Source organism: Papilio machaon, chromosome 28 (genome assembly GCF_912999745.1).
Source record: "Papilio machaon chromosome 28, ilPapMach1.1, whole genome shotgun sequence".
In the NCBI taxonomy this organism is placed as follows: Eukaryota; Metazoa; Arthropoda; class Insecta; order Lepidoptera; family Papilionidae; genus Papilio; species Papilio machaon.
The window spans coordinates 290,106-309,438 of NC_060013.1; the positions used below are offsets into that span (position 1 = coordinate 290,106).

Sequence of the window (19,333 nt, forward strand, 5' to 3'; positions counted from 1 at the left end):
ATCAATCACGATTACCTCCTTTCTTTTATTTCAAATGGAGCCGCCGTCTCTTGTTTAAGTATAGATTTGAAACAAAATGACATTAATTATTTCATTTCATTATAAATGATTTTACTTTGTTCTTCAGGTCCCATTTTTATTGCTTTGCAAAATAATTTGAAAATTTTCAAACAGTTTAACTAAGTTTGACACATTTGACATTTGACACAAGCTTGTCATTCTCTGTGGCGAGTTGAAATTATAAGCATAAAATTGTTACGATTGCAATTTATATGATATTTAAGGAAATAAAACACTTAATTGTAAAATTCTTCCTTAAAATATTATTAAACGTTTAAAATGAGTCGCCAAGTGGACATAAAAGCTTTAGTTTCTCACGTTGTACGAGGAGATGGCATAAATAAATGCAGAATTTGTATGGGAGACACATCGGAAGGCCAGGTGTTTCTTGGCGATACAGTATTGATGGACGGCGATCAACCTGTAACTTTATCAGAGCTGCTGGAGACTATAACAGGAGTTCAGGTTAGTAACTTTATTATGTGTCAAAGTAATTATAAATTGTGAAAAACGGAACGGCGTCTTAAGTTTGTCAGAAAAAATGGCGGCAGATGACGGTCTCCTTGTACACGAAAATACATTTTCAATTTAAACTAATCATATTAGATGAGTCATTTTACAGAAAACTCTCTTAAAAAGAACTCGTGATGCATTTTAAATATACCTAAAAAATAAATTCTACCACATTAATTATTTGTAGGATAAAAAGTCAATTTAACATAACTTTGTTATGATTGTCATATACGCATTAAGTAAATAATACTGTACTCGTAGCTATCTATAGTCTAAAGTAAAAGTATTTTAATTTCATCTATTAACATATTCAAAATAACCTAACACAATGTTTATCACTCCACATCTCATACATCTTTGTACATTACTATAATAATGTTCTAAATAAGTTGAATATTGTCAAATTCCAATACAAGTTTTTTAGCTAAATTTTAGAAATATCACCTTTGATGAGGGAAAAATAAAGTTTTTGTGCACTCATTAAACTATTTCATTAATTTTATAAAATAGACCAATGAATACACCTATGTAGATCCGGTCTGAACAGATTAAAAAATTCAGCTAATATAGACTAGAACCGTTGAGCTGCTCAACAACTAAATTGGCATCTTATGGCTCAACATGATGTACTATAACTTTACAAGCTGTGAACTAGTTTGCAAGTTGCAGAGAGACAAATAACTCTGTGATGATCTGCTTCACACATGTGAAAAGTAGTTGATCTGCAGGTCATCAATTTTAGTTGAGTTACCCATGATTACCACTGATAAAACATAGAGAGAGGAGTAAGTTTATAGTAGAAATGTTAATCTTATAAATGTGAATGTTTAGATGTATGGAAGGATGTATGTTTGTCACAAGATATCTCCATAACGGCTGCATGGATTTAGATGAAATTTGGTATAGATGTAGAACACAGTCTAGAAGAATACATAGGCTACTAATTAAGTTTTTTTTCGTTAACTCTCCGCAGACAGAGTTGTGGGTGACAGCTAACACTTTTAATAAGCCATAGCATAGGACTGTTTTTAAAACTTTACTATACAATTGTAGAAATTTTTTTTGAAAAACTTTGGTATAAAAACCAATGGACAATGGATGAAGATTTTTTTAGCATTAAAAAAAATAGACATTCACTCTGAATTTCAATTTATATGACTCTGTCAGTCATCATATTTTTTTACAATTACTAAAATTAACTAAGCTGTGAAATTCCTTAGAAAAAGGGTTTATTGCCATATAACAAAAACCTATGGTAGAGAAAAGCGGTTGCCGTTTTTGGTGGGCTTGTCTGTGGATTAGTATCACCATAGTATATGTCTGGGATAGAGTATTATACATCCCTATGACTTTCAACATTCAATTATGTTTTACTAATTTTTGAGATCTTGGTACTACATTAAAGGAAAAAACTACCAATTGATCCTAATTAATATGTCTACATTGCTAGATTCGGATATTCACAATATTGGACTGTTACTTACCCATTATACTCAAGAAAACCCAGATGAGAAATATCGTGATTTTTCTGATGGGTACGGTGGTTACAGATGCCGATCAATGAGGACTTGCCTGTCAACCTGTGCTCATTATGCTCCATGTCCGCGCTAAGCGCAGCCGACTTCCGCACGGCATGCAGGCGCGCTGCCCACAAGTGGGACACTGTTGTACAACTGCTGGCCAACCTGCCACAACAATCCAATGATAAATCACTATTCGCCATAGTAGAAGAAAACCAGATGGTCCTTCTAAACGATTGCAATAGTATTTCGTCAACTAAAACAGCTGCTCACAAGCTTACTAGAAAGATGAGATCATCAGAAAAGACGGAGGCTGTAAAAACACATACAAAACATCGTTACCAATGTCCTGATTGTGGCAAACAGTTTAGCTACGTCCATCAGTTGTATAAACATTTAAAAGAATCTACAGATTTTAAACGAGCGTGTTACATTTGTGCGAAAATTATGAATCGAGATGAGTTGGTATTACATCTAAAAGAGCAACACAATCGAAAGCCCTACGACTGCAAAAAGTGTCCCGCCTTGTTGCCTTCGCACAGTCAATATCTTCAGCACTTACGGCAGGCACATTCTCAAGGTTCATGCACTTGTGGCGATTGCGGACGAAGTTTCAAGACTTCGAACAGTTTCCGAGCTCATCTCTCCGTACATTCGATAAAGTCTTGTCCGAGCTGTGACAAAGTATTCCGTAATCAAACGTGTTATTTGTACCATGTCAGAAAGTGCTGTAAACTAGAAGCTATGAAAACACACAAGGGTATGTTAGAAGTGACGAATAAATGGAGCGATAAAAAAATTAAAGTCGGTTTACGAGGAAGAATTGAAAAGGAATGTATTTGTGATTATTGTAACAAAAAGTTTGCTGGAAAAAAGTTTATATCGGCACATATACAGATCGTTCATATGAAGAACACACATAGCCCATGCGCGTATTGCGGGAAATTGCTCGCTGCTGCTCACATGTCGGAACACGTTAAAAAGCATCAAAATTTGTCGTTTAAGTGTAACCATTGTGGTATTATTTTAAGAACTAAATTGGGTTATAGCCAGCATTTGCGGTTGCATAGCGGAGAAAAGCCGTACCCATGTCAGTACTGCAAGGAATCGTTCTCTGCGTCCTCGAGACGTTCTGAACACATCAGGAAAGTTCACAAGAGCTCCGACATCGTGTTAAAGTACGAGTGTGGCAAATGCTCAGCGAAGTTCCGACTACCCTACATGCTCAAGAAGCATATGTCAGTGCACAGTAGTGAAAGGCAACCACTGTTTGAATGCTGTGTATGTCATGAGAAGTTTAATACATGTTCGACACTGCTGAAGCACTGCAGGGTACATAAGAAAAATATATAATTATATATACATGACAGCCAGTTATATATTTCGGACGAGATTCCGGTTATAGGATTTACTTCTCTAAAACATAATAGAAGAATTAAAAGTGATCCCTTGCCATAAATTCTTTTGTACAAATAGAATAATCTTATTTATTAGTTTTAATTAATAAATAAAAATACCAAAAACATGCAGAATTTTAATTTAATAACAACTATTTAAACAAAACGCGGCGTTGTAGGAGTAAATTTAATTTTCGTGCATCCAATAATACTAAAGACGTTAGTTTAATTTCTTCTAAACCAGATGACACTGTTATTTATTAAGAATTCTGAAACCTTGTTCACACAACGACTTACATTTGCATGATAAATACTATTATTTTAAACATAAGAAGACTTGGTAATGAGGAACGGGCTGACTGATCGCCTGGTTTCAGGTGGAGGAGGCGAAGAGTTTGCCGCACGGCGTCTGTTCCTCATGCACACAGATGGCGCTCGTGGCGGCTCATTTTCGTAGTATCTGCCTAGAATCCGTCAAGCAATGGACACGAGCCGCATCCATCCTCAATTCTATACCTACTCTATCAGAAGAGAAGTCTTTCTTCTTTCTTTATAATAAAGATGTAATACTCAAAGATGACATAAAAATATCATCCACAACACATGCTGTCAGTCGACTGAATAATATACATCAAGAGCCTGTATTCAAGATGACTCAACGCCAGAAATCGTTTACGAAAGACTCACCCTGGGAATGTCAATACTGTGGAAAGAAATTTCGACTATTATACTCATTGAATATACATCTTAAGATGACTGCAAACAGAGCTTGCACACATTGTGGCCTAGTTATCAAAAAGAAAAAGTTGCATGAGCATTTAGAAAGAGTACATAATGTACATTTATTTCACTGCAAAATATGTCACAAGTTGTTTAAAGGGGCATCGGAGTTAGATGGACATATTCAAACAGCACACAGCGTTACGTCATATTCCTGTCCAGTTTGTAAGCAAGGTTTTGTGAACGAGAGAGCGCTGCGAGCACACAAGTACGCTCATACGCTATTTAATTGTCTCTCATGCAACAGTAGCTTCGAAAACCTGAGATGTTATAGATATCACGTCTGCCATTGCCAGGGGTCGAAGATACCTCCCGATTCGTTATACGAATGCGATTACTGCGGATCTAAATACTCAAAGAAAGATTCTCTTAGAAGTCACACTGTATGTGACTTCTAAGAGAATCTTTCTTTGAGTATTTAGACAAACAAACATTTGAGGGTATTACAGTTCGTGTGTCAGAAGTGTGGTAAGAGGAGTGCAAGTCTCGCTCACCACAAGGCACATGAAGTCATCCACATGACCGAAAGGAAAGTTTTTAAATGTCACTGTGGTGCTAAGCTGACTACTCAGCTGGGTTTCAATTTGCATCAAAGGATACATTCGGGTGAAAAGCCTTACGAGTGTAAGAAATGCGGTGAGAGGTTCCTATCCGCTTCCAGACGTTTGGACCATATGAAAAGGCGACATATGAACACGGAAGACATGCCTCATAAATGTAGGGAATGCTCGGCTAAGTTTATAAGACCTTCATTACTTAAGAAGCATTATAAAGTCGTGCACGGTGTCTCCAGCTGATCTGGAAAGCTTTGTTATACGGCATACATGTGGATGCACTGGTTCAGGTACTATTAAATATTAAAAGACTGCAAAAAACACTTACATAACACAACAAAGATCTTTTTGATTTACGAATTCATTACAAGGAAATTTTTTCTTTATTTCAGATGACAGAAGACGCTTTCTGCCCTCGGGGTATCTGCGTGTCTTGTACGGACGCGGGCATCAACGCTTACGAGTTCCGCATCCTAACGAAGAATTCCAACAAAGTGTGGTCAAACTGTGTGAACGGTCTAAACAAAGCTATCGACAGCGGCAAACCACCTAATTCCTTGTACACCGTAATGAGGGAGGACCTCTCAGTTCTATCGGTTAACAACAACTTTAACGGCGACTCCAAATCTCTACTAAATCATCTCATCAATCGTGTATCTAAGAAGAAACATATCGAAGTGGAAAAGAAGCCGAGAGCAGCACGCTCAGGCCCGCCCTGCAAGTGCACAGACTGTGGGAAACTATTCAATAGTCCGTACTACCTCACTTTGCACTTAAAGAACAGCGGCCAGAAAGAAGCGTGTGCTCTGTGCGGTACCATGGTGTTTAGAGGTTTAGAAATGAAGGAACATCTTCAGGCGGCCCACGGAAAGGAAGTTCACATGTGTACCGATTGCCCGATGCTTTTCACTCATGATTACGAACTAAAGCAACACACGAAAAGAGCACACAGAGCGGGCGCTTTGACATGCTTCGACTGTGGGAGAACGTTCCCGAGGAACGCATCTTTCGAGGTCCACGCACAGATGCACGCAGTGAGGACTTGCAGGGCTTGCGGTGCTCAGTTCACGAACCGAGCTTGTTATAGAGAGCATCGGTCCAACTGCGAGCCGGGAGCGAAACCCGACACCAAAAATGTTCCTCGGAGTCGACGCTCCAATATACGAGATCCCGCAACGTTCATATGCGATTATTGTGGAAAGACCTACCTATCTAGACCTCAGCTGAAGAACCATATAGTTTGGATCCACATGGATATTAGACCTCATCAGTGTCAATGGTGCGGAAAGAGGTTTTATACTCCGACCCGCCTGGCGGAGCACAGTGTGGTTCACACGCGGGAAAGGAACTTCGAATGTGACATTTGTGGCGCGAAACTCGTTTCCAAGATGGCGGCGGTGTACCATAGACGCCGTCATACAGGTGAAAAGCCGTACGAGTGTCAGTCGTGCGGGGAAAAGTTTATATCTTCTTCGCGAAGGTCGGAGCACGCTAAGCGTCGGCATGGGCTAGGGTCTAAGCTACAATGTATGGATTGTCCCGCCACCTTTGTGAGGATTCACGAGTTGAAAAAACATATTGCTAAAGTGCACGGAACTCAAAATTCTGATTTATCGATAACTGGTCGAAGTTGATTTTATGAAGTTTTTTTAATGAATTTCCATCTTTACAATGAAACTGTATTGTGTTACCATCTGTGTAATAAATGGTGAGAATAGTTCTGCTTATGAAATATATAACTTAATAATATTACATTAAAATTGAGTAAAAAAACTTGAAGTGAAATTAAAGTGCGCCTTATTTTTTATTACTTAGGCAATAAGCTATATATCTAGCCTTATAGCAAGCAATATATAGATATCACTTTTTAGGATTTTTTAAATAGTATTTATAAGGTTGTTAATCGTCGTCAGCCCAAATAAGTTTCCATCGAGAGGCTCGGAGCTTACAAGCTAGGCGTTACTCAACCAAGCTAACGAAGTGCGTGTTGATTATTAGCGAATTCTATCTTTGTTATTAGCCAATTTTATTATTATTACATGTATTTGTCCTTTTGCTATTAAATTTAAAATTATTTGTTTTAAACATGTCTCTTAGACTAAGACAATAGAAATTAGTGCCAATTTCTAATAAATCGCACCAGAGCAATGTTTACTAAATAACTCCATATTGTTTAAAATGTTAGTATAACAATATTTTTAAATATTTTCTGTTGCTATAAGTTTATGAATTTGTGAATAATTTCAATAAATAATCCACTTTATTTCCTTTTTATTTATATGTTTGAACCTGGAATAAACATATTTGTCAATAATTTTCTTAGCGAACCTCTAAGGTGAAACCATTTCTTCCTTCAAGAACACTTTTGAAAATAGTTTTAAATAAGATTTTTTTTAATCTGATGCATAAAACCTTTTTGTCATAGATTTAAGATAATCTGTGCTGTCATGCGATTGGATGGGACAACGACATTGACGTAGTGTTGACAATTGACATTATAAATTAAGAAATACAAAATTATAGTGTCAATTTTGCCTCTGGTCTTTTTAAATAAAATATAAATTAAAATCATGTCGTTTCGTAATGATTTAAAACAATTATTAAAACCTTATTACTGGATTAATATATTACTCAGTATATCCTATGTTACGTGCAAGAGAACTGGATTCATTTGCAACTTTTTATTCCCCGATGTGGATTGTGAATTGGACAGCCGAGAAACGGAAATCCTATTTTTCTTAATTATTGTCGTTATGCTGAGGACTCGTAAAGCGGGAAGTGTGACCATGGTCAATTACTTATCCTCTTCTTTCGTTTATACTAAGATAGCTAACCTAATATTATGGTTATACGCTGATATAAGGTATGTGTTTGAATTACGTTATTTTATTCATATAATAGACGCTTTATTTATATAAGTACTAAAAACTATTATCTAACATCCACAATGCTATACTAAATAATTAACACTATACTGGTAACTGCTAATTGAATGACTCAATAAGAGAGAAACCTTAACAAAGGAGTAAAATATCAGTCCCTTGGACTGTCGTTTCCCCAGGTACAACTATAATATATAAAATATATTGGATACTTTTTAGTAATTATGAACCAATAAATAAGATACAAAAATTTGTGTGTATCTCTAAGAATGTATAAAAAATGAGAGAGGTGTGCCTGGACCGTGCCAAATGCAAGTTTGTAGTTTCTGCCTACACCTCTAGGTTAGGTGATTTAGATAATTTGTGTTGATTTCAAGTAATTTTTTGCCTATTACAGATATGGCCTACCATATGGTGCAATTCTGATCCTAGCAGCACTCCTCCTCCCTGAGCCTACATACTCGGGTCCAGAGCATGTCATCTACTTCCGCGGCCTCCAGACCTTGGAAGATGAACTGAAGAGACACAAGAGTACAACCTGGGTGATCTGCCTGTATGCAGCATGGCATCCAGCCTGTGTGAACTTTGCTCCCGTGTTTGCGGAGCTCTCTGCTAGCTATGGACTGGATAATCTTAAATTTGGCAAGATTGATGTTGGAAGGTGAGAATATAATTTTCTGTCTCTTGATAAGGCCCATCTAAATAGACTAAAGATATTGAAAATTAGTTATATTAGATGTTCTTTAGTTTCGCAACTTTTTCATTTTATAATTTTGTCTATTTTAAAGTCAGTCTAGTCACTAGTCAAATGTTATTATTTTTAAATTGAACATAATTCTTACTCTTATTCTTAAATATTATAAAGGTGCATGTTTGGATAGATGCATGGATGTTTGTTTGAAGGTATATCCACAACTTCTGGATGGATCTTTATAAAATTTGGCACAGAGGTAGAGCATAGTCTGGAAGAATGCATAGGCTACTAAGGTTTTTTTTTCAATTACGCGCAGAAGATGTTGCGGGCGACAGCTAGTTATCATACATCCACCTAAAATGTTATAATAAACTAATCTTTTAGATATCCTGAAGCAGCAGCTAAATATAGAGTGCAGGATGGTCCCACCAGCAGACAGCTGCCCACCGTGCTGGTGCTCAGTGAGGGTCAGGAGAAGATCAGGAGGCCGCAAGCTGATCACACGGGAAAGCTACAGAAGTCAGTATTAGACTAGTACTATTTTTGAAATAATTCTATTAATTACATACTAATATTATAAATACGAATATTGAAATGGATGGATGGATGTTTGTTTGAAGTTATCTCCAAAACGGCCCAATGGATCTCGATTAAATTTGGTATGGTGTAGAACATAACCTGGAAGAACACATAGGCTTCTAAGTTTTTTTTTTAATTCAGGCAGACGGAGTCGAGGGCGACGGCTAGTATGAAAAAAAAAAAAACAAAAGCTAATTTTATTCAATTCAATTTTTTTTATGACAGGTTCCTATTCTCCAAAGACAACATGAAAGCAGCTTTTGATCTAGATGAAATCTACCAGGAATGCAAGACAAAGTTAGCCGCTGTGAAAGCCAAGAAGACCGAAAAGACGGAGAAGACCGAGTAGACCAAAGAATACAATAGTTTTAAATGTAAAGCACAATATGCAAGTTAATTTTGGATGACTATGTTATAAAAACTAGTAGATTCTAGATTTTTCTTTATTTATAAGCCATATTTGTTTTTTTGCACTTTGTTTTTGATATTTTGTTAGCATTTACTTATTTTTAAGCATTAATGAAAGATCTGATTTTGAAATTAGTATGTAATTTATATAGAAATTATATTTATTTGATTTTTTTACTAAAATTCGATTGTAGGCTTTTAAATATTAATGTGTCCTATGTATAAAGGTCAAAGTAACAAATTGATGATTTTTACTTTTTTATATTAAAAGCTACCTCTTTGTTTAGTTAACAACATGAACTAAACACAAATACACATTTACAGATGTAAATGTTATTTTTTACTGAAGTAAAAATGCATATGCGGTCTATTTTACTATATGGTTGAAACTTTAAGAGCGTCTCCTGTAAAGTTATCAATTTGTACATTGACCCTTATTCACAGGAACCATATATGTACTAATTAGTTATTTTTTATTTTACTGACCGCAATGATGTATTTAAATGAAAAATAAATGTTGTTTTTTCGTTAAAAAAATCTTTATTTCATTTTGAAAAATTAACACAAACACAAAAAAAAATATCTTAATACGTTTTCTAAACAATTTTGATTATAAGTTGTGAAAAATCGTCATAACTTTTATGAAAACTCGAATATAATCATTATTTTTAATGTAATAATATTTTTAAATATGTTCTTAGTAAATAACTAGTTACATCAGTCTGTTAATGGAAGAAACGATACATTTGTAGACTAGAATTAAGGAATCTTCTGTCTATTCCAAATTAATAACTAAACAAACGTAACTATTAAAATATAAAAATATTTCATAGTTTCATCGGTAAGATAATTTTGTTTAAATCTCAAGATAATGTGAAAACTTTAACAATAAAAAATAAAGTGTCACCATTTATTTATATTCAAGTCTTTATTTTGTAGAGTATCAATTCTGAACTAGAAAAGTTCAGCTCATATAAACCATTGAGGTGCGGTAAAAAAAACTAAATTGGCATCTCATCGCAATGTACTAAAACTATGTGAGTCAATGAGCCACAAGTTGAAGGTGACTAGTATTTTTCAGCTCGAAACGGAAATAAAACTCTATTCAGGTACAAATTCAGCTGAGAACCCTTCACATATGTGAAACGTGAGCTGATCTGCAAATCTTCAATTTTAGTTAATGACTACGTGTACAGATTCATTTTGTCTATGATCAATATTAGTGATGCAACGGAAGTGTCTTAGCGGAACCAGAAACGGAACAAGATGTCAAAAATAAATTTTAGCAGAAGCGGAAACGGAAACAGATGCGGAAACAGAAGTGTAAATAATATGAAAAAAAAATATTTACAAATACATATATTTTTTTTTGGGTAAAAACAGTTTGTATTCGTTTTTAATTTATTAAGGCGTTGGATATCGGTGTCCTTTAGCCTTCAATGTATGTATTTTTACTGTGCTGCAATAAGTTAAAATACGTGTTGACAAACGGAGGCTTTTAAATATTAAAACCATTTTACAAATATATTTCTTTATTAATACATTCACTGCTGACCACTCGGATCCGAGTGGGTTCCGGGTCGTAAAGTTCCGTTTTATCTCCGTTATAAAAGATGCGGAAACAGAAGCTGAAACGGATGTTGAAAAGTGCGCGGAACTTCCGCCACTTGCGGAAACGGAAACAGACATCCGTTGCATCACTAATCAATATTTCAGGCACATTTCGTTACTTTGTAAGTTGAAACAATAATTTGAGCAGATCAAACAAATTTACTATCTTCATATCCGAGATTTCAAACTTAAAATTACTTTATTATTAATAAATTTCAACAGAATATTATAAAATTATTTAGAAGCAATCTTATTAAATTTAATTCATCATAACAACATCAATGATTCATAATTAAAATTATAAATAAATCATTTAATGGAAATTTCAACAAAGCTCTATTCAAACATTAAATGTAACAAGTATAAAAAAAAACTATTAGGTTGTTCGGAAAGCCACCTCGTTTTCATTTCTATTTTTAATAATGTCTTTATCAGCTCCAACCGATCTTCCAGAATGTGGTGCATCTTCGTCGAATACAGGAATTCTAAGTCGAGAAAAAATGAAATGACTCCGAACGACCTCATAATATCAATTATTGTAATGCCAAAATTGTCTTAACACGTGTCTTCTATTTGTCATCTAATGACAACGCAAAACGAAAACGCTTTTTCATTTCATATATCACACAACTCAAACCGACTTCTAGTGTATTCTAGAATCTTCTAACGCCTCACATATAAAGCGTTGAACGAAATCAAATCCCATGCATACAGTTAAAGACATAAATTTCCTTCCCACTTATGATAAACTAACATGCACCAAACTGTCATAAGCTCATTCAGCATGTGAACAACGTCAAGTTATAGACATTGTGAAAGTTAAATTACATTCACTGGAATGGGTAGGAAATAAGCATCCTCAACTGTATATTGCCAGAACTCAAAGTATAAACATTTCGAATATAACATCCAAAATATTCAACAACCAGAGGAATCTCGGCTTATGTTCATTGTCAGTCTTCGTTGGTGACACTTTCTCCTTTCTTTTGCCGTTCATTTCTAAAAAAAAAAACAGTAATTGAAAAACAATACAAGAGAAAAAAAGCTTTGTAACCCCTAATTTTAAAAACAACTTCAGTAAATAGACAAGAAAAACCTAAAATATTGTTTATTATTAATAATTCAAAATGTATATTTTTAAATGACAACACCTCTTTTTACCATAAAAGTCGAACCTGGATATGCGAGAAGGCTCTATAAGAGTCATTGCCCCGGTCTTAACGAACAACCTCCATAACGAGAAACTCTGGTAAGAGAAAAACAATCTCACGATCCCTCAAATTCTCGCATATTCTTGGTCTACTGTATTATTTAATAAAAGTATTGAACCCTTCTTAAAAGTAGTACCTTTAATTACAACTTAACAAATTGACATTAAAAATCTTACCAAAAATAAAATAAATGTTTGAAGAAAGCAAACAAATTAATCATTTATTTGATGTTATTTTGTTTTTAAACGGCCACCTACAAACATCAAAAGAAAACTTCTTAACTACATTTTAGGAATAATTAAATCAAAGTTCGCCGCCCACTGCTGGGCATAGGCCTCCCAAAAAGATCGCCACGATGATCGGTCCTGTGCAATTCGCATCCAGGATACAAAAGTGTATCTACCAATATCATTCTATTAAAAAGACAGTGTTGTCAAGTTACTAATAATATAACTGAGAGTTTGGATAGATGGATGGATGTTTATTATAATGTATCTCTAGAACGGCTCAACGGATTACGATGAAATTTATCATAGATGTAGAATATATTCTGGAAGAATAGATACGCTACTAAATAAGTTAAATTCTCCGCAGATGACAGCAAGGGCAACACCAAATAAAAACATAACAGCTAAGTTTAATGCAATTTGCAAACTGCATTACAGTTTTGCAGTGCTTCAGCTGTGTTAAACCATAATTTATTCTATCAAAAGTTGTTTTATTTATACACAACCTGGAGTGTCCAAGGGATTGCGATATAAGGTTGTCCGTCTGGACCAATGACACTTCAACATTTACATCGTTCAACTCCATGCACTATGTTGATTTCCTAATCACCTCTAAACTTAACTTACCTGTTCGATCATGTCCATTGCCTTGATGTGCTCTTTCTATAGCCAGAACTTGCTCCTCACTTAGCACCGCTGATGTGTCCAGGAATACCTGGATGCTGTACTCCGTTACTGAATGTGACCAGTGGCCAAACACTCCAATACCTAAGAACATGTTATTGCCTTCATCATTCCATTTTGTCTTTATCCCACTCATTTAGATATGGCACACTAGGTTTTTATTCTTCTGCCTACTTCTACTAGTGCATGCCGCCACATACATACTTATAGTTCATCTATATATATAAAAGAAAGTCGTGTTAGTTACACTATTTATAACTCAAGATCGGTCGAACTGATTTAGCTGAAAATTGATGGGGAGGTATCTTAGAACTAGGAGACGGACATAGGACCTTTTTTATCTTGTGTGCATTTTTTTATTCCGCGCGGACAGAGTCGTGGGTAAAGCTAGTATTATATGTGATACCTCTCTCTTCATTACGTGCCAATACTATGCTAATTTTTGGTTTCTTAAATTTCCTACTAAATGGTGCTACTTTCATACTTCCTTTAATAATAATTGTTATATTAATTTCTTAAAAGAATAACTATTTTTACATTTTAAGGTTGTTTATTTTCAGTGTCGGTGGCAGAGTTGTTAACTGTTAAACCAGGTCAGAACCTACACATTACAGTTCAAGCCCCACCATGTACTAGTTCATATGAACATTTTATCCGAATTTCTTATTATTAAGGATAACATTGTGATGCACCATGTGCATAGATTTGAAATCAAACCAAAAAGCATTGTTGACTAAGGCCTTCAGTGGAGACATAAATGAGCTGAACCTGACAGTTCCATTTATTAAAAACTAGCTTTTACCCGCGACTCCGTCCGCGTGGAATAAAAAAAAAAAGTAGAAAACGGGGTAAAAATTATCCTATGTCCGTTTCCTGGTTCTAAGCTACCTGCCCACCAATTTTCAGTCAAATCGATTCAGCCGTTCTTGAGTTATAAATGGTGTAACTAACACAACTTTCTTTTATATATATAGATATAGATTCAACTTTTATTAGTACTTTATTACATTTATATAAAAAAGGATGGTAATTATGAATGACAGACTCATCCAGAAGAATAAAACCTGATATACCAAACTTAAATAGATGGCAATAAAAAAAATTGTCAATTAAAAATTTTTTAACATACTTGACAGTAAAAATAATAATTACTTAATAAGCTTACCAACTGGTCGAGGAAAGTCTGCAGGTATGTTGACAATGTCAGGTCCACATGTCACTGAACTGAAGTTGTTTTTATCTAACTCATAGCTTGGCCTAAAAAATATTTGTACATTGTTAAGAAACATAAACTACTAGCTATCATAAAGTTCTCGGAAGTACAAAATTTTTCTAATAAAATTATGCTCTGAAAAACCAGCTCTTTTAAAATATCAAAGAACATTTTTAATTAAATCAAATGTTTAAATAATTAGAAATAAAAGAATTTTTTTTCGTCATTATTTAAGTTTCCGACTTTTAGTTCGTTTTTTGGTTTTTAAAATAACAATGACACATATCTTGTACAAAACTTACACTACTTTAATTGAAAAGTTGAAAATTTACAAAAAAAACAAGACCAAAGTCTATTTGTAGAACGATATTTCACTATCATATTTTTCGTAATAAAAACTTAAAAACTTGCCCATACCTTATGTTATCCGCTACATACAGGTCTGCGTCTCCAGATAAAGAGATCAGCTCTACCAGCAAGGGTCCAGTGTGACCTAGTTGCCAATATGAAAAATTGCCCGCTCCCACAACACCGACCACTGTGTCTAAGAGCACTTTATCTATCTCTATTTGCTCATATCCTGACAGCAAAGAAGACAGAGTAGAGATACAAATGATTCCTAGTAATACTAAAATAAATTCTCTACGCATTTTGTAACAACAATGCACAATTTTAATATTAAAAACGGCGAAGTTAGTGAATTGAATGAGAAATTTTTTGACAATGACAATTAACTTTGAAATGACATTTCACAATGTCTGTCAATTTAGAGATGTCCGAGTAAAATCGATTTAAGATTAATGCAACAATCCGATTGTTTTAACAAGAAACGATTGAAAGGAAAAAAAATATTTTTGTAATTATCCAATAATTTAATTCACAAAAATGTTTACGATATAACATATCCAACTAAGATTAAGTGCGAAATTCTATAAACGCTAATACGTAATGTATTACCCATACAATAGAGGAAATAAAAGCACTTTACCTTATCTTAAATATCATTTATTTAAAGAACCACATTATCTTCATGGAAAATTATTACGGTTATCAATTGTTGAACGTAAAACTTATCGGTTTTATCAGTCATTTTGTCATCAATGAATCAGATATGAGTCCATTACTACCTAATCGCATAAAACGATAAACGTATGACGCTCATTGAAAGTAAATACGAACAAATTATATTATTTTAACGGAATGATTTGTCATTCTTACTTATAGGATGGCTTGTGGTGAAATTTGTCATAGAAGGCATCTCTATCGATTGTCCTGCGTATTTGATGGACTCCATGGACTCCAACTATAGTTTAGATTCAAAATAGACCCGGAAGAATGTACCCGATATAGATAGGTGATGCTGTCATCGAGTTTTAAGTGATATTTATGCCTTGTCATAAAAACTTATCATATCTCCCGCCCGTAACCCAAAGGGGTAGGCAGCTTCCATTCGGCGTGGTCCTGACACACCCCTTTCGCTTCTTTTACATTCATACATAATCGTCGGTTTCGGTTTAGGGTTCTCCTTATTCCAATTTCTTTTCGTAGTACATAATATAATATTATGAAATATATAATTAGTGACGTACCCAAAATACTGTGTCGCGTGCCAATGATTCGCCATACCTACTTTATCCTAATAAAAGTTGCTTTATCGACCTTAGGGCGATTTTATTTTGTCTACATCAGCGAACGAAACTGGGAGGTTGATTAGTTTATAAACTAACACGAAGGAAACTCATCCAATCGCTCAAACATAAATCATAAGCAGCGAGAAAAAGTTTGAGCATATAAAAAAATAAGAATGGGAAAGCGTTGTAGACAAGTAGTATTTGGTTCTGTACAATTTTATATTAATTACTCTTTATAGATTTCAGCCGTAATATCAAAAACTTTTCTAAAGCTAGTATACCTATATATGGCGTTTAGTTCATCACCATAGCCCTAACTAGAGATCTCTATCAACCGACGTATCATTCGAACTTTGGTTGAATTAAAGCAATACTATTTATTTTGAATCTTAGCCTAATGTTTTTAAATAAAGTTATTCGAAGTGTTCCCTTTGCTTACAATGGCGGGAACACGATTTGTAATTGTGAATCAATGTAATTTATTTTATTGAAAATGGAACCCAAAAATTGTACCAAGCAGCTGGTTCCTTCACAGTGCAGTACAACCTGTTCTCACAAGTGTGTTGAAAAAAGTCGAGACGTCGGAACAGCTGATGGATTCCTCTTTTTTTTGGGGCGCCATATTGAAGAGTGTGTGAAAGAGATAAAGGATTTTTGTTTAATGGCCATTTTATCTAGTGGGAATGAGAAGGAACATTATTTTCAAATAATGTGGGAGTCCCATAAGAAAACAGGAATTTAACTTAATCTTTACGTATTTATGCTCTTATATATATTATCGAGTTTTGAAATGAAAGATTCGTTTCTCAGTTGTGTAGCGCACTTATTTTGTAGAAAGAAAAACTAAATATGACCCCTTAAATAAGTATAAAACTTAATTTTCTCTCAACAAACCTCAAGTTGTTACATGACCTGCACAATCCTATGCACGCAATACTTTAGATTGATATGTTTACTCAAAAACTCAGGATAAAGTTAACTGCGCAGTTTTGTCACCTTGAAATAATAGGGTCATTATTTAAATCTGATGCAGTATAAATCTCGGTATTAACTAAATAGTTGTACTTTTCTAAGTTCGAAGTTAACAAAGGATTTTTTTAACTATCGTTTCAAATTAAATCGATTTAGAAAATATGAATTTAAATCACTTACATTGGCAGTGTTTGCATATCTACCATTTAATAACATGGAAACGGTCGAAAATTTATTTATATCACAACAAACATCTATTTCTTGACGATTTCTAAAAACCATACGTCACATAAGGAGTAAGAGGTTATAATAAATTCTTTGCTAATAGTAAACGTACGGCTTCTATATTACCATTTTATGTAAACATATCGCAATATTATGTATTAATCGTTCCTGATAAATTGTGAACTCGATTAAAAATAACAAAAACAAAGATAGTCTTATCGTTACGTACAAGAATACAAGGCGACCATTTGCATTAACGGCATAAATTGAGGATACTAGTTAATTTTGCCTTTAGCTTTGTTTACGTGTACTTCGGCATTCGGTCGGGTTATATCCCCAACCTTCTTGTTTTCGTCGCTTCTTTTTTCTACCTATCGATAGGCACAGCTATTGCTATAAAGTAAGCCATACACGGAATCATCGTAGCAGTTTTGTTTACAAACTTGACATCTTATAGGATGTATTCAGCTCTTAAACAATTTGATATTTTTGTCCTATAATGAACAGTAATTATGAGATATATTAAAATTCAAGATTTACGATGATTTTAAAATAAATACGATGTTTTCCAAAGACGTAATAATGCTTAAAGAACTTTTTTAATTAACCAAACCGCCATTAATAGAGATAATCATTGGTTCTTAAGTAAAGTGAATTGATTTTCATTCTATTTTATATTTAAATTGAGACTAAATAATATATTTCAAAAAACTGTTCAGGTTAATGAGGATCACTTAAGCTCATTAGTGTTTTCAAAGAAATATTGTAATAGACAAATTTTTAAGAAATATAGTCATTAAGGGATAATGTTCTTTGATCTGCTATTTCATAGAAATACTTCGATATTTACTACCTAAAATGAAATGACGTAAATTAATCAAAAACAGCAAAACAACAATATTTAACTTAAAATTACATACAGTATTAACACAGTTTTGCTCTATATTACGATTTAATATTTTGGCTGTAGTCTAGAATAAAAATGTTTTTTTTTTATTTAAACGTTTGGTTTTACTGAAAAACTAAAAGATATAGGTATCAAGATTTCAATTGTAATTTATTCAGGTGCAGCAGTTTCTTGTTGAAAATATATCTTAATATTAAAGTTACATTCATATTTGAAGTTATAAAAACGATAAAGGCTTATTACTTAAAAAGCATAATAATTTTTAACAAAGCTAATCCTTCAATTTTATTTAACCCAATTTTAAATTCATGTGTTTATTTGTTATTGGAAAATATAATCCACCTAGTGACTGGCTAGCTTTAAATCCCCACTGCGCACCGCGGCCGCGCAGCCGCCATTGTCGTATAAAAGCGTCGCGCGCCCCCTCCGTCACGTAGTTGAACTCGAGAAGTGAAGGTGCGAATATGGAAAGGTGGCGTCTGTGTCGTACATCCGCGAGCGATTTCCACCGAAGCTAGCAGCGCGACCGCCGTACCGAACACATCAGTCAGTGTTTCGACGTGTCATCCGTGTAGATCGACAGTAGTTCGAGGCCGAGATACGGCGAACAGCGAGAATCAAAATCACGTCGCTCGCTCCAGTGCCAGCCGACAGGCAACCATCTTGTTGAGAAACCGCGCACCGCGCGCGTGAGCGCGTCCGCTACCGCTACAGTGATAAGTGAACTGTCCATCCTAGTGTAACAGAGATCTTCATAAGAATATCCTTGCGATGAACTGCCAGGGGCAAGGGCAGATCCGGGGGCGCAGGCGAGTCGCCCGGACGCCGCTGCCGGCAGCGCTGAGCGTGCGACGCGACCGAGAGCGCGAGCGGCGCGAAGAGAGGTACGCCGCCAGCAAGTGGGGCGCAGCCCCGTCGGCCGCGGCGCTGCCCCCACCGCCCACGCACTGGCGCCGCGACGGCCGCTGCCGGCCGGAGCCCGACCGCGCCCTGCCTCTGAAGCTGCTGCTCAACGTGGGTGCGTCGTAAGCCAAGGACTGTTAGTGTTAGTGCCGCGACGGCGCAGCCCCCGGCCGCCCGAATCGCCTGCGCCGCGGGCTGCGTCGCCGTCTCTCGTGCTAAGTTTTTTATTTGGAAACGCAGCTTGTGGCGATGCACGGTCGGTGGTGCCCTCAGTACGTGCCGGCGCCCGTGCTTCGTCACCCGCATCGCGTCTAAATTCCGGCGTTAGGTATTATTTTGTGAAAATTTTAGTAGATAAGTGG

General features: G+C 35.2%; 3 protein-coding genes across 3 annotated transcripts; 2 read left to right on the forward strand and 1 right to left on the reverse strand.

The window, feature by feature from the left end:
- Nucleotides 1-235: 235 nt before the first annotated feature.
- LOC106720869 (zinc finger protein 91) lies at nt 236-6,458 on the forward strand. The gene is given in 5 exon segments (XM_045684839.1): nt 236-525; nt 2,124-3,491; nt 3,868-4,653; nt 4,693-5,015; nt 5,222-6,458. Coding segments are annotated over 5 exon segments (3,900 nt in total). The 5' UTR covers nt 236-339.
- A 907-nt stretch (nt 6,459-7,365) lies between these two features.
- LOC106720881 (thioredoxin-related transmembrane protein 2 homolog) lies at nt 7,366-9,430 on the forward strand. The gene is made up of 4 exons (XM_014515683.2): nt 7,366-7,687; nt 8,104-8,367; nt 8,785-8,919; nt 9,205-9,430. Exons 1-4 carry the CDS (start codon nt 7,395-7,397, stop codon nt 9,326-9,328), a joined length of 816 nt encoding a protein of 271 aa, XP_014371169.2. The 5' UTR covers nt 7,366-7,394; the 3' UTR covers nt 9,329-9,430.
- A 2,092-nt stretch (nt 9,431-11,522) lies between these two features.
- Nucleotides 11,523-15,045, reverse strand: LOC106720891 (UPF0669 protein C6orf120 homolog). Its single transcript, XM_014515697.2, has 4 exons — nt 14,751-15,045; nt 14,286-14,377; nt 13,064-13,204; nt 11,523-11,997 (listed from the first exon to the last, which is right to left on the reverse strand). The coding sequence occupies exons 1-4, from the start codon at nt 14,981-14,983 to the stop codon at nt 11,879-11,881; spliced, it is 585 nt and encodes a 194-aa protein (XP_014371183.2). The 5' UTR covers nt 14,984-15,045; the 3' UTR covers nt 11,523-11,878.
- Nucleotides 15,046-19,333: the final 4,288 nt, after the last annotated feature.

Bases quoted from the DNA above. Each gene is read 5' to 3' on its own strand.
- LOC106720881 (XM_014515683.2), top strand. From the start codon at position 7,395: ATGTCGTTTCGTAATGATTTAAAACAATTATTAAAACCTTATTACTGG. The intron at 7,688-8,103 runs GTATGTGTTTGA...TGCCTATTACAG, and splicing joins TGGTTATACGCTGATATAAG to ATATGGCCTACCATATGGTG. The intron at 8,920-9,204 runs GTCAGTATTAGA...TTTTTATGACAG, and splicing joins CACACGGGAAAGCTACAGAA to GTTCCTATTCTCCAAAGACA.
- LOC106720891 (XM_014515697.2), bottom strand. From the start codon at position 14,983: ATGCGTAGAGAATTTATTTTAGTATTACTAGGAATCATTTGTATCTCT. The intron at 14,378-14,750 runs GTATGGGCAAGT...AATATTTTTTAG, and splicing joins TATGTAGCGGATAACATAAG to GCCAAGCTATGAGTTAGATA. The intron at 11,998-13,063 runs GTAAGTTAAGTT...TTTTTTTTTTAG, and splicing joins CAATGGACATGATCGAACAG to AAATGAACGGCAAAAGAAAG.